The sequence below is a fragment of the Zea mays genome, chromosome 8 (genome assembly GCF_902167145.1).
Source record: "Zea mays cultivar B73 chromosome 8, Zm-B73-REFERENCE-NAM-5.0, whole genome shotgun sequence".
Taxonomy (NCBI): Eukaryota; Viridiplantae; Streptophyta; class Magnoliopsida; order Poales; family Poaceae; genus Zea; species Zea mays.
Window position 1 is genome coordinate 145,135,484 of NC_050103.1, and position 13,255 is coordinate 145,148,738.

Below are 13,255 nucleotides of genomic sequence, written 5' to 3' on the forward strand. Positions count from 1 at the left end.
AAATACGCGTACTTAAATGGCCTACGCACAGTAAAGAAATATATGAATATGAATTCACAATCATTTGCCATTTAACCGAAACAAAAAAGGTAATAGCAGTTTTCTTAAAACAGATAGAGAGGTGTTTGGGTTTGAAATATGCACAGTTTGCACAACCCCAAAAGTCGAATGTTTTACTGTACGGATCCTCTACAAGTATCCAACCGGTAGCAAATTTAAAAAACAAATAAAAAGTTTTATGTCAGAATAATCAGGCGAAGACAAAAGCAGTCCCAAAGGCCTTCAGCCTACCCCGCAGCAAACTACGAATCATCTTCTACACATCTTGCGCCCTAACATTACTTATATTAGCCAAAACTTTTTCTTTCACGATGATTGATGCTAAAAGAGAAAGCATAAATCCAGTGAACAAAATAGCCTGATAAAAGAGGGTGGCAGGGTGCTGGTTTGATAAAAAAAATATTATTGGTACATTCACAAATAGACATTATTTCTTACCTTTGATACAAAGATGACATTACTGATATTCCTTGGGAAGAATCAACACAAGTACCTCAAGCTAAAAAGAAATGCCACATCGGCTTCAACTTCCTTCAGTCAAGCCCAAAATTTGCTAATGTAAGGTTCTGTCATAAGGTCATACCTGTGGGGAAGGATAAATGGTGAAACCAAGCTTGTACTTCTTGCCATAATCAACTGAAAGGCGCTCCAACAGCAGTGAACCAAGTCCAGAGCCAGTACCACCACCAACAGCATTGAACACCAAGAATCCCTGAAGCCCAGTGCAGTTGTCTGCAAGCTTGCGCACACAGTCCAGGCATAGATCCACAATCACCTTCCCAACTGCATTGCACCATAATTAGAATTGAACATATCCACAGTTGCAGAAGCATAGGACCCACTCCTATTATCTATTCAGACACAAGGCGAATTACCCGTGTAGTGGCCACAGGCAAAGTTGTTAGTTGCGTCCTCCTTCCCCGAGATGAGCTGCTCTGGGTGGCAGATGCTGTAAGAGTGACAACTTCCCAGTCCGCCCCTCGGGGGGTGGTTCCCTCCCCCACCAATTTCTCATTATCAGACATATCCACGATTCTGATCTGTCATTTTCCATGAAACAATTTCAGCAACCAAGGTAACAGCAAGATGATGCTACCACATACACATCAGACAAACAACACTTGATTACATAGCAAGGTCCAACACAAAAGAATTGCCAGTATGAGACAGAAACGAGGATTCATACACTGATTCATCAAGGGGTAAACACTGAAGACGGATCAATATTCACACTTACGAACCAAACTGATATGATTAAATTACCATTTACCAGTACACCACAGCTATCAGGTAAGCATACATCAATGACATATCGACTCACTGTCAACAATCTAATTCTAGCCAGAGAAGTTCTTAGAAGCAATGGCAATCTAATCTAAGCAACAAAATTGACGAGACAATCTTGATAGAGGGCGGAGCCAGTAAAGGACATGGATGTACATGTACACATGTACACCCAATTTAAAAAAAACGAAAAAAAGTTTGTGTGCATAATACATGTATATCCCATACTATTACTACACTTGTAACTGGATGAACAGAATGGAAACAATGGGTATTCAGAAACAACATACCTGGAATCCACGAGATCATCTTTACAGGATAGAACTTTTATAGCATGCTCAAAAACAGATAAGACATCTTCTCCCATGTGTATGGCATGCACAGAGAAACTGCATCAAATGAAAATGAGCTGGAACATCAGGAATCCATTCGCATGGAAGCATGTCAAGGCTTAACTACAGAAATTAGATTGAATATACAGACCCTAAGTTGGATCATAAATGTACATATTGCTTACTTGTGGTTCACATGGCCGACTAAAGGAAGATCATAATGCTGAAGTTTCTTAACAGTAGTCTTATAGAACGGGGTAAGAACTTCACCAACTGGAGGGATTCTTATGTGCTCAAATACGTGATCTATTTTTGTAAACCAGCGCTCCAGTTCTTCAGGCCCCAACTTAAGCTCTAACAAAACCAAGGAACAATTAATGCTTAGTATAAACAAACTGACTACAAACTTTGTGATTTGATATAGATGATTTACCATGTCGTCCATTTCCATCAAATCCAATAAAGATGAAGTTCACAGGGACCGGAAGATATATGGAATCAACCTCTGCCAGGCTCAAATAGTTTGCAATATTACCTTGGTATAAGAAAAGAAGAAATTTAGTAGTGAAAAGTTCTCTGCTTCTTAAATAAGTACACACAACAATAGCACCTAGACTATCCATACTTGATGTGTGATTCCTGATTGTCTGAGATGGATGTGCATAATATAATTAGTCAAGACTGCAACTACAATCACTTCTCAAAATACAAGATCAAACGAAAAAAGGCAGATAGCAAGTGCTTAAAACTCCCACACAGGTGGATCTAGGAAACGGAATCCCTAGGCAACCTTACCCTTGTTTATTTGAGGCTGATTCAAACCAGGACCTTAAGGAGGCTGATAACAAACCTGCTACTCCACAACAATAACATATTATTAAAATTTTAGACCCGGCATGCTGATATACTACACTAATGTAGCTAAGCTTATTGGTTGGTCATATATCTGGCAAACTAATATTTGTGTCTAAACTGCAAGCTAAACTCCACGTGCAGTCATATGGTCTTGATTTTTATCTCCAGTTGGCCACACCACTTAATCAACAAAGTACATGCATATCTGGACAGAAAGGTTGCTAATATGGAATTATGTAGTCTCTCCCTGCTCCTGTGGTCATTAAGTGTATTTACATGATAATAAAGAATAGCCTATGCTTTGTTTCCTATGACTGCTTATGCAACCTGAACATTTAGAAAGTGATGGTATCACTTGCAATGGAAGCACACATGATTTTTTCCACTAAGTTTCTTGTTGCAGTAACCAGAAGCATTACATTATGTCTTACAGATGTGCTCTCTCGACCCAGCATGGTGTCGGCGGAGCGGTGTGGATGTTCTATAACCACCAATGAGGTAGATCCTACCATCTGCTGCCCATAAATGATGTGATATGGTGTCAGCCGAGCCCCCAAGGAACATGCCCAGGTAGTAGCCGCGGGTGGTGTGGGTGGGCAGCTCGTGCAACGACAGACTGTGCCTCCTACCGATGAACTCGCTCACCTTGTTGTCGCTGTCGCAGGTGAGGTTCGAGAGGACCCCGTCCACGCCGGGTTGCTCCTACAGCCGCATTTGGTGGTGATCTTGTCCTGTTAACAATTTTATGGATACAGTTGTTCCTATTCCAAGTATGTCTACTACTTGTTTTGAGGACCATCAGATAAAAACATGTTACCATAATTGTTGCCACCTAGATAAGAAGGCTAGAACCAGCTAAACTAATAACCTTTGACCAGTCCTCCCAGATTTTTCAAGAACTCAAGTCGTGAAGCTCATGGAGCTGAACCATTGTAAACAACCTTTGGATCGAGAACCAACTATTGAATTCAGTATTTAGGTCACAATTCAAACAGAACAGATGGGGGTGGGATTCCTCAAGTATTTTTGACATCCTTTAGGCGCCCTGTAATGATTTAAAGATAAAAGCTTTTATCCTTCCTAGGTACACAATTTTGTAATTATTAAACAGTAATAGTAAGATCTGACCATAAACAGATCTTTAGTTTTCTTTGCTTCGATAAGATGCATAACATCTAGAAACACAACTCATCTGAAGATTAATCAAGTTTTTTCCCTCAAAGAAACCAAGTTCCAGAACACACAGAAATGAAGTAGCTTTTTTACATAGTCAGTTACAGGGGGTAGGGGCGGACCCAACTCAAAATCTGAATCGGACCAGGGGTAGGCCCAACTTAAAATCTGAATGAGAGCCTAATTACAAGCCCGCCTAATAACTAATTGACCTTTGCAAATACATTAAAATAAGATTAAAAAGTTTAATGAAACGAGTGGGGCCTGGGCCCCTACTCGATATAATGGTAAGCAACAGGGCAATCCATATTCTATATTTAGTTTAGGGCTCTGCCTCTGGTGGGAGAAGCTGGGCTTCATCAGCCCACCAAATCCACCTCTTCCTCAAGACAACACAATGGTCACCTCTTAAAGCAGCAAATGAAATAGCTTAATCAAAATATAAGCTGCTCATCATGAATTCACACTAAACGAGAAAATCAAAATACTGGCTCCAGTTAGATCGTCCTCTCGATGATAATGTGCTTTGGCTCAATAAATGGAAAGTAGCATATAATTAAGCACCAGACCAATCAGTGAAGTTTGTACGTTTATAAATGGTCCAAATGAACCTGCATAATAATAAATTAGCATATAGAACAACTGCAACAGTAGGCACATCGGCAAACAGTAGGCACATCGGCAAACAGTAGGCACATCAACAAACCTGTACTGATGCAGACCCTCATCCATAGAGAAAGTATCTGAAAAATAAAAAAAGCATAAATGCATATAAAAATGGTTTCAGGGCATAAATGCATATTAAATGATATTCTAGAAGAACACATATTGAACAAACAACTTCCAGTATTGCCCGCTACATTGAAAAACAATTGTTGAACTGCAGCACATGAGAAAATGCACAACAAAGTTTACAGAACACACATTAAAAACATTTCAATTTGTAGTGATACGACATTTACAGAAAACAGAATAAATTTCCATTTACAATGTCATAAGCAATTTAAAGTAGTTTTTGCCAACTGAACGGTGTAAATCTTTTTAATTGTCGATAGTTATTATCTTGGCAACAATCCAATCATACTGTTGCAGCTGTAGACCAACCCAGGATAGATAGATGGTACCATGATTTGAATCTACAAACACAACTAAACATGCTCACTACTCACAAGAAAATGTGTTAATTGATCATTATATAGGTCACTTGCATTGCAACATAGACTAAGAAACTCTACTTGATAACATGTGTGTAGCTTAAGCCAAGGCCTAAACGGCAAGTACAATGAGTTGAAACTCCTGTAATCGCACGGATTTTGAACCAGGTTACATTTACCTAAACAAAGCTCAAAATGTGAAGATTCTCAAGTCAAAGAATACATGCAATTGATAGATACAGATCTAGTGAAAATGCAAGGGTTTAATCACTAACAGAATAGGTTGTTCTAGTGTAAGTACATATTACACACATTTGAAGTTAGATGAAATGTGATTTGACATGTTAGCATTAACAAGGGAACATTTGTAATACATCTGGCTAGAATCTCAACTTGTCAGCACAAGCCATTTCCTCTACTTGAGCTATTCGCAAAAAACTCCATTGTCATGATATTAAGAAGGATACACCCATGTACTTGTGGGTTTCCAGGAACGTAAACCTTATGGAGTTCAAACGATGGACCTACACTGTAGACGCTATACTAATTGTACATGAGTTCAAAGCTCCTAATCGATGATGGCACTAGCTTGCTGCAGAGAACGACGACATCCCTCCACTTCACAAACTCTGATGCTACACTCTTGGAGGTTTGTCCATGTACTGCAGCAACAAGCATCAATGGCAAACTTCCACAAGATCATAAGCATGGACAATTCCCTCGAGTAGTAGACATGAAAAAATAAACTGTAAGCAAGAAACCGATGTTTTTCCCCAACCATTTTGTCTATTTTATTTATTATTTATTCATTCAGTTCTTATTTATCTTTCATCGGAGGAGAGGAGGAAGAACATAAGTACCTGCAATTGAGAAGAAACCAGCATGTCAAGGATTGCAGTTGAGAGGGGCAACCTTGATGGGCCTCCACATGACGGCATCTAGGTCTCACGTGTTGTAGCATAGAGAAGACATCGCGGTGGCTGGGCTGTTCCTATTGGTTGGCCGACCGAGCGAGGTACCAGCTGTAGGCGGCGCCGTGGAAGAGGGCCATGTGCACCCTCCACACCGCGTTCAGGGCCGGCTCGCGGCCGAGCGGGCGCAGGAGACCCCCACCCCATCCTTGTCGGTGTGGAGGTATGTGCGGCGCGTGCGGCTCCGCAGCCGCCTGTGGGTCCCATCGGCGGGGAGGCGGATGGGGGCGACGAATTCGGGGAGGAAGAACGACCAGGGGCCTGGGGTTGGAGCTTTGCGGGGGAAGGAGGTCGGTGCATTCACGACGGCTATTACGTGGTGGTTGTGGACGCGGGCTATTACGAGTACGGGGGAAGGAGGTCGGTGCATCCACTGGGGCTGGAGATTTGCAGTGGCGACATCGAATCCACGACGGCGGTTGTGGACGCGGGCTTGGAGAGGGGGAAGGCGCGGAGGGGAAGGCGAGGCGGGGGCATGGCAGCCTCCGAGACGGCTGGCCACACCGCGGCTGCGCGGATGCGCGGAGGGGAAGGCGAGGCGGGGGAGGGGGCGGGGGCGGAGCACGATCGGATAGCCTGCCTGATCAAGCGAACGGTCCAGATTCACGGATGGCAGAACGAGAAAAGGCAGGCTACCCTTAGAGCCTTAATAAGTAGTATAGATATGTAATTTTATTTGTTTCGGTTTAGTTATGTATTGATTGTTGCCAAACACTTTGTGAGCTATTGAGGTTCATGATATGTGTTGTTCGTTTTGATGTAATAATTTTGCACTAATATTATATTGAATAAAATTTGTGTGCGGGTACTCTGAATTCACTGTGTTTGGGCTTTCTTTTAGATATTTTATTTCTTGCATTTCTGGAACTAAATTTTGTACGACAAACTGTATATATTAATAAAAGGACAAAAATGTAAATTGTAGGAATAATCATCATTTTAACTGCTTCTCTTATTTTATTTAAGCATTGTCCTTATCCTGGTACCACATATGAAACTGAACGTAGGACGGTAGGAGTATATTTCGTATGTAGACCAAATGGCTAAAACCATCCAATATTTTCATAAACTAAAAATGCAGAGAAAGCAACAAAGTTGTATCAATATACAGCCATACAGGCTTAGTATTGGATGGTTTTTAATTTGTATGGCAAAGCACGGGCACATACCTATATATCTTTTAATGTATGTAAATTTTCTTAACCTTTAAAATATATTAACAAGAAGGTATAACGATAATTAATGTTTCTACATCTCAATATATTTTATGATTATATGTTGACTCCGTAGCAACGCACGGGCATACACCTAGTAATTGGTTAAGAGAATAAGGGATGTCTTCGTCAGCCTAAACACAGTTTTCTTCTGCCTCATGGTCAAAGACAGATTAAGCACAAGAAACATAAAGTGAAGGAGAAGTTTCTTTAAAAAAAATGCAGCAGCATACTTGACAAGTTGACATTCCTCAACACGGTCTCAGCGCGTTGTGTTTTGGTTTTTCTTTTTCGCATTTTCAGGTCTAAATGTGGATTACAAGCGAGAATTCATGTACTGTACTACAGATGTACTGTACCACATATGGTGCATGTTTTTCCTGCCTGCATGCTGATTGAGATAGCACACATTACTGTAACTATACATTATTCTTTTGCGAGGAAATATATGGTAGGTTCACACAACCACAACTCAAACTGATGCGACGAAATATATGGTAGCACACATTCCTGTAACTGTACATAATTCGTACTTCCAACAAGATTGGGCACTTCATTGTTCTTCTCCATACATTATTTATTTACATTGTTCACAAAGTGACATCGACAATGTTCCTGAGGGCATCTGCAGGGAGAGGGCCATACCAATCGCATCATCATTGTTGCTTTCAAGTATTTTTTTAGCTCTGCTTCTTTGGCGTATCAGCGTACTTCCAGGTGGTATGTGCAAATGAAGTGAATTGTCTTCCACCAGCCACATCTTCTTCCCGTATCTGGCTGCCTATTTCTTTCAGATCTTCGTCTGTCAGTTTCACCTTCAAGGAGTCAATGTTGGAATCTAGATTCTTGATTTTGGTTGTCCCTGCGAAATTGTAGGAAACACTTGTCAGTGACTAAATACAGGACTATCGGAACATATATATAGCCATGAAGCATGACTACTGATGACTTGTTTGAACTTGGGAAGGGAATAAGAAGAGTAAGACTCAAGAATAAGTCAGTTAAATCGTACAATGCTTCAAACCAACAAAAGTAGTTCATAGCTCAGTAAAAGGTATCGTATGGCACAAACTATTCAACACGCTATCATGCACGCACACATTTGGATGGAAGGAGGTTGCTTCCCTTCAAAACAAGGAAATGTGTTGTTCGAACTGGATTATATCATAATTGAACGAGTTTACTCCCAAGTCCCAAGTTATACGACTTAAACTATTTCCAATAATTAATAATGGTCTCTGAAAGTGTATACAAGAAAAAGGTGTCAGGAAATGCATCTTTGGGTGATCAACTCTCTGACTCATCAGTCTGAAAGCACAGACCGTGGTCATTTATAAGGAAATGGGGTTATAAGGTAACACCTGGTATAGGAACCACATCATCTCCTTGATGCAGAACCCATGCTAAAGCTAGCTGAGCAGGGCTGCACTGGTGCTGGTTGGCCAGCTCTTCCATTCGCAAATAAATTTGCTTTTTCTTCTCCAAATTTTCTGGAGCAAACTTTGGGATCCCATGCTGAGAAGCCAAAGTAAAATCTGTAAGGTCCCGTTTGTTTCTTTTCATTTTAAGAAATTGAAATCTTACTAATGGAATATGCTATTTTTTTAGAATGTGACATTCCACCACTTTCTAAAGTTATCATATAAGCCTATCTCAAATTCATGGGGTGAGAAATGAAAATTGATTCTATAGATTTATATACTATTTTTCTGATGTACAACTTATAGCACACTCTTCTACTTGTTTCACTATAACATAAATGTAGTATATAACTATCTCTCTCGTATGATTTAGGATAATATACAAATATATTACAAATATAAATATATGAACTTAATTAGTTTTATCTAAATTATAATTATTAAAATGGAATTGAATTCCAATGAAACAAACGGGACCTAAGTGAACTAAGAAAAAGATTTTGATGCAGACCAAGAAATGTTTTTTGGCAACAAAAGAAAGAAATGATATTCTGAGGTAGACTGTGTCAATACTCGATACCAGATTAGATTCAGCAGACACTTGTTCTTTCACTCCTCTTCCACCAAAAAACCCATGGCCAAGAGGACTGTATGGTACAATTCCAATGCCCAATTCTCTGAAGTCCACAGCATAAAGAATCTTAACACATGATAATATCCGGTAAGGGCCTCCATGGGCAGGAACAAAAGTGTCTGCAATCCATGAATCACCTGCAGAGCGGCACAATTTCGGGCTCAATGTCGCGAGACCAGAGAGACCACTCCATCTGCACCACGGTGATCGGGTGCACAGCATGTGCACGCCTGATGGTGTCCGGGCTCACCTCTGACAATTCGATGTACTTGACCTTACCCTCCTCCACCAGCTTCTTGAGCTCGCCAATCTGCGATAATTTCGAACAAAGATTTCACATGAGCAAACACATCAACAACGTCGACTGCTTTAAGGCAGGCCGAATGTGCAGGCAGGCTCCAGAGACCGTCTCCTCGATGGGAATTGTGGTGTCAATGTGGTGCTGGTAGTAGAGGTCGATGCAGTCGATGCCGAGGCGGCGCAGGCTGGCCTCGCAGCAGGCGCGAACGTACTCCGGCCGGCCGCACACGGTCCGCGTGCCGCTCTCGTCACGCTGTATCTCGAACTTGGTGGCCACCTGCACCTGCTCCCGCGACAGCTGCTTCAGCGCCTGCAACGCACACAGACAGGCAGCGATGTCTTTCGCGGGTCAGTAAACCTCACTCACACAGGCTATTCGTCTTAAGTTTTTTTGTTCAACATCACATACTTGTGTTGCTAATGTAACAAAAAAAAATTCACACGCCTCACAAACATTACAATATGATCAAAATAGACACTAACCAAACCTTGGAGGACTTTGTACTGCTAGTGAACACCTACTCTACTGCTATGCTGCTTACCCGAGACAGAGGAAATACACACGAGCAACTGTTGTGGACTTGTTGCAAAATAGCAAGGAAAGGTATTAGTAATAGCAAGCATAATTGTAGGAGCTGCAAGTATAACAATGATAGTCTGCTCTTTAGTACCTTACATGTATGAAATAAAAAACTATATAGGTAAAGTGAACAACATGTCGTTATGTAAATCTAGCAGACTATTGGATTGAAAAGAATTCAATTACAAGGACAAAGAATGAATGAAGAGGGCAGCAACACAATAACTAAATGTTCCAAAATGGTCAGATATGAAGGGATCAAGGAATTCAAATCAAGCTAAGAAATCCATCACGAAATATAGACATATCAGGATTCAAACAAGACAGATTTCTTAGATTTTGACCAACAATTACTCAAATGATACACATGCATGTATAAAAGTTGTATCAATAGAACAACATTCCACATGTAATTTAATGCAAATTGATTTTAAGCAATTGATGATATACTATAAGCGCCATTGATGATCAAAGAACATTTCTAAAGATTTCTCAAATCTTACTATATACCTTATAAAAAGAAACAGAGGGAGCACTGATTTCTTATTAGATTACTTGACGCAGCGAAATGTGAGTTCATGGCATAGAAAACCATAGAATTTGGTTAAGACAAACTGGCAAAGAAAGTCATTAAATGCAGTTGACAAAAGAGTGCAGTATGCATACCCGATAGATGATGTGTCCAGCTCCTTCTTTGAAAGAGTTATAGTGATCATAGAGACATGTCTTGTTGTCTCAAGCCTGCAGAGAGATATAATCTTGAACTCCAAAATTACGGGTTCATGTGCAGTTATAGTTCTATCCTAGAATAAAAACAAGTCACTTACGGAAGTAGGCCTTCTTCCAATGCGCTCCCACATATCAGTAATATCAGTAGATCCAGTGGTGGTATTCTGATGGAGGCCAACAATCCTCCTCTTCACAGTAATAACAGTAACAATTAGAATCAAGTGATAAGTAATATTAGCAAGCACCAGAGCCATAAGGAGTACCTTGATCAATTCCACAACCATAACAGTCTTATTGATAGCCCTCCCCATGGCCTTGAATACAACCTCATCAGAAACTTTGTCCTTAAAGAAATATTATGGTGCAACTTATCAGGCACACAACACAACAAAAGTATATTGCATAAAAGCAGTAGTATCTCATAAAGTGAGGCCATGTGAAGACATTCTAGACACTCTTGCACACTTTGAAATTATAAAGCGCAAAAAACTGCTTGAACAAAAAGATATCACATACAAAAATGGCCAAGAATAAATATAAGTATCCAACAAATTTCACACAAATTCAGAAACAGAAGTTGCTATGATTAATGAGCACTGGGGTCCTAATTTTCGAAAGGAGACACACATGGACCATATGACAAAAATGGCAACATGTTGACAGTAATAGTATTGCCACATCCACTGCATAACAAAAAAACAGTAAGCCAAGTACCAAATCATGACTACTAAAACAGGAAGGTGATTAGACAGTTAAGACAATAACAGTATCATATATTCTGCCTTTTTTCTCGTGGCGCATCGCATCACAGACATCATACACTTTTATTTGCCACCACATATCTCAGCGAATGTCTGGACGAAAATCTGGTCTCCTTTAGCATAACATACTTTGGGTTTTCATGGGCACATCAAAAAGCTCTTGCCATTTCCTATAATGTTGCAGAACTTGCAAGTTTAGGGTGACATGCACATGACATCAGCTACAACAAGCTTAAAAAGAAGTGTCCGAACAAACAAAGGTCAATAAGCATTGGTAAGCCTATAACAAGACTGAAGAATCTCTATCAAAATTCATTGAATTTCCCTATACATATAGGGTAGAAGAAACTTTGATTGTCCACAATGAATATAGTCAGGATGAAATAATAACAAAAGACCATTAAATAAAAACAGTGGTAAGAAACATAAATGGGGTAACAAAAACATATATATTGTGAAATGTATATACACGTGTACGTTTTGGAACTTGACATCCTTTAGCAGCAAAGGTTTATTCTGCCAGGAAAAAGGCCAAGACCCATTCGGGTGAGCAAAACAATAATGGTTGGGATGTCAATAAACAGGATGACCATCAACCATATTTACGAGTAGGATGATAAGTCGTACCTCTATCAAATGATCGGAAGATAGCTCCACGATGTCCATTGGTAGATAGTCATTGTCATTGCTGACATTTATTACATAAATATGCATTTCAGCTAAATATAAAAAGATAATGTGTTTTGAGAAGTCCAAATTCTAAATAACTCTAGGCAAGTGGTACTGTGGTAGCATACCTAAAACCCATATGATCTTTGTTGGACAAGTCTTACAGTTTTGGGGCCTGTGATGACAGAAGGCATGCTATTATTGTCTGAAAAAGAAGCTGAGCCATAAAGTTGCAGTGGCAGAGCATATCATGCAGTTCCCAACAAACAAATCGATAGGATGCCAATGTTGCAGTGACAAACATCATTTCAAAGAAACAACCTTATAATTGTGGAAATTCAAAGTTTCTGAAAAAAATGACTTGACATTGAGTTGGTAACATTATGTTTTCAGTGAGGTCAAAGCGCAAGGCGACAATAAAATGATGTAATTATCTATTCAACGCTAATACATGAGTGCTCCTTTCTATGGCCATGAAAATTATAGAGTCACTTAATTATGGATCTAACTTTTGTTCTTAATAACACTAATGCTAACTATTCCATAATAAAGAGTCTGATGAGTGCCATGTGAAAAGATGGGGTTGCACTCATGGTCTGCAATTCTGCATGTAACAGCTAGAGCAGTAGTTGGTTTGCTTCCACATCCTTGTTGCTGAAACTAACTCATAGGAAAGTAGTACTTCTATCTACTTTGAACATATAAACTAACAATTTGGCACAAGTCCGTTAGCTCACAGACCCAGACAGACAAGGAGTTGCAAATCTTACAGTCATCCTTAGGGCCTTTGAATAGCACGGAATGTAGCTTGACCACTTGCATGAAGGGGAAGTAGATCAATAGCCGCTTGTCCAAATCGCTGGCGAGGTACAGCCCCTCGACATCTCTCGAACCTGCGAGATACAATCAAACATAATATATACAAATACGAAAAATACACCTGAATCAACAGATGAACTACTATCAGCAAAGGACTGACCAATTCTGGTCTATATAACAAAGGCTTATCATCATCTTTCTTTCAGCAAATTAAGGAATAATTTATAAAATCTTAAGGCTATGATTATGCACTTCTGCTAACTATATCCAACTAACATCATAGACACCACCAAGCTCTT

The 13,255-nt window shown here is 39.9% G+C and overlaps 2 protein-coding genes and 1 long non-coding RNA gene across 4 annotated transcripts; all 3 read right to left on the reverse strand.

The window, feature by feature from the left end:
* Positions 1-634: 634 nt before the first annotated feature.
* On the reverse strand, positions 635-1,371 carry LOC109941908 (tubulin alpha-2 chain-like). Its single transcript, XM_020543159.1, has 3 exons — positions 1,331-1,371; positions 936-1,009; positions 635-843 (listed from the first exon to the last, which is right to left on the reverse strand). The coding sequence occupies exons 1-3, from the start codon at positions 1,369-1,371 to the stop codon at positions 638-640; spliced, it is 321 nt and encodes a 106-aa protein (XP_020398748.1). The 3' UTR covers positions 635-637.
* Positions 1,372-1,634: 263 nt separating this feature from the next.
* On the reverse strand, positions 1,635-1,970 carry LOC103636047 (uncharacterized). The gene is made up of 2 exons (XR_557775.2): positions 1,862-1,970; positions 1,635-1,733 (listed from the first exon to the last, which is right to left on the reverse strand). It is a non-coding gene; the product is annotated as an uncharacterized lncRNA (long non-coding RNA).
* Positions 1,971-7,457: 5,487 nt separating this feature from the next.
* Positions 7,458-13,025, reverse strand: LOC103636049 (probable aldo-keto reductase 1). 2 transcript variants are annotated; one of them, XR_004852138.1, is made up of 11 exons: positions 12,908-13,025; positions 12,266-12,312; positions 12,096-12,156; positions 10,971-11,051; positions 10,806-10,895; positions 10,645-10,719; positions 9,505-9,708; positions 9,236-9,408; positions 9,045-9,141; positions 8,405-8,558; positions 7,496-7,905 (listed from the first exon to the last, which is right to left on the reverse strand). XR_004852138.1 is itself a non-coding variant. In XM_035961836.1 (7 exons), the coding sequence occupies exons 4-7, from the start codon at positions 9,289-9,291 to the stop codon at positions 7,724-7,726; spliced, it is 489 nt and encodes a 162-aa protein (XP_035817729.1). In that variant the 5' UTR covers positions 9,292-9,408; positions 9,505-9,708; positions 10,645-10,719; positions 10,806-10,904; the 3' UTR covers positions 7,458-7,723. The 2 variants fall into 2 exon arrangements, 1 of the variants encoding a protein (XP_035817729.1); XM_035961836.1 differs by lacking the exons at positions 10,971-11,051; positions 12,096-12,156; positions 12,266-12,312; positions 12,908-13,025 and having other exon boundaries at positions 7,458-7,905; positions 10,806-10,904.
* Between the last annotated feature and the right edge of the window lie 230 nt (positions 13,026-13,255).

Coding starts and splice junctions, on each gene's coding strand:
- LOC109941908 (XM_020543159.1), bottom strand. CDS start 1,371: ATGTCATTGATGTATGCTTACCTGATAGCTGTGGTGTACTG. Junction 1,010..1,330: donor CTGATAGCTGTGGTGTACTG/GTAAATGGTAAT, acceptor TCACTCTTACAG/CATCTGCCACCCAGAGCAGC. Junction 844..935: donor TGCCTGTGGCCACTACACGG/GTAATTCGCCTT, acceptor GGTGCAATGCAG/TTGGGAAGGTGATTGTGGAT.
- LOC103636049 (XM_035961836.1), bottom strand. CDS start 9,291: ATGGAGTGGTCTCTCTGGTCTCGCGACATTGAGCCCGAAATTGTGCCG. Junction 8,559..9,044: donor TGTCTGCTGAATCTAATCTG/GTATCGAGTATT, acceptor TTGGCTTCTCAG/CATGGGATCCCAAAGTTTGC. Junction 7,906..8,404: donor TGATGTGGTTCCTATACCAG/GTGTTACCTTAT, acceptor ACAATTTCGCAG/GGACAACCAAAATCAAGAAT.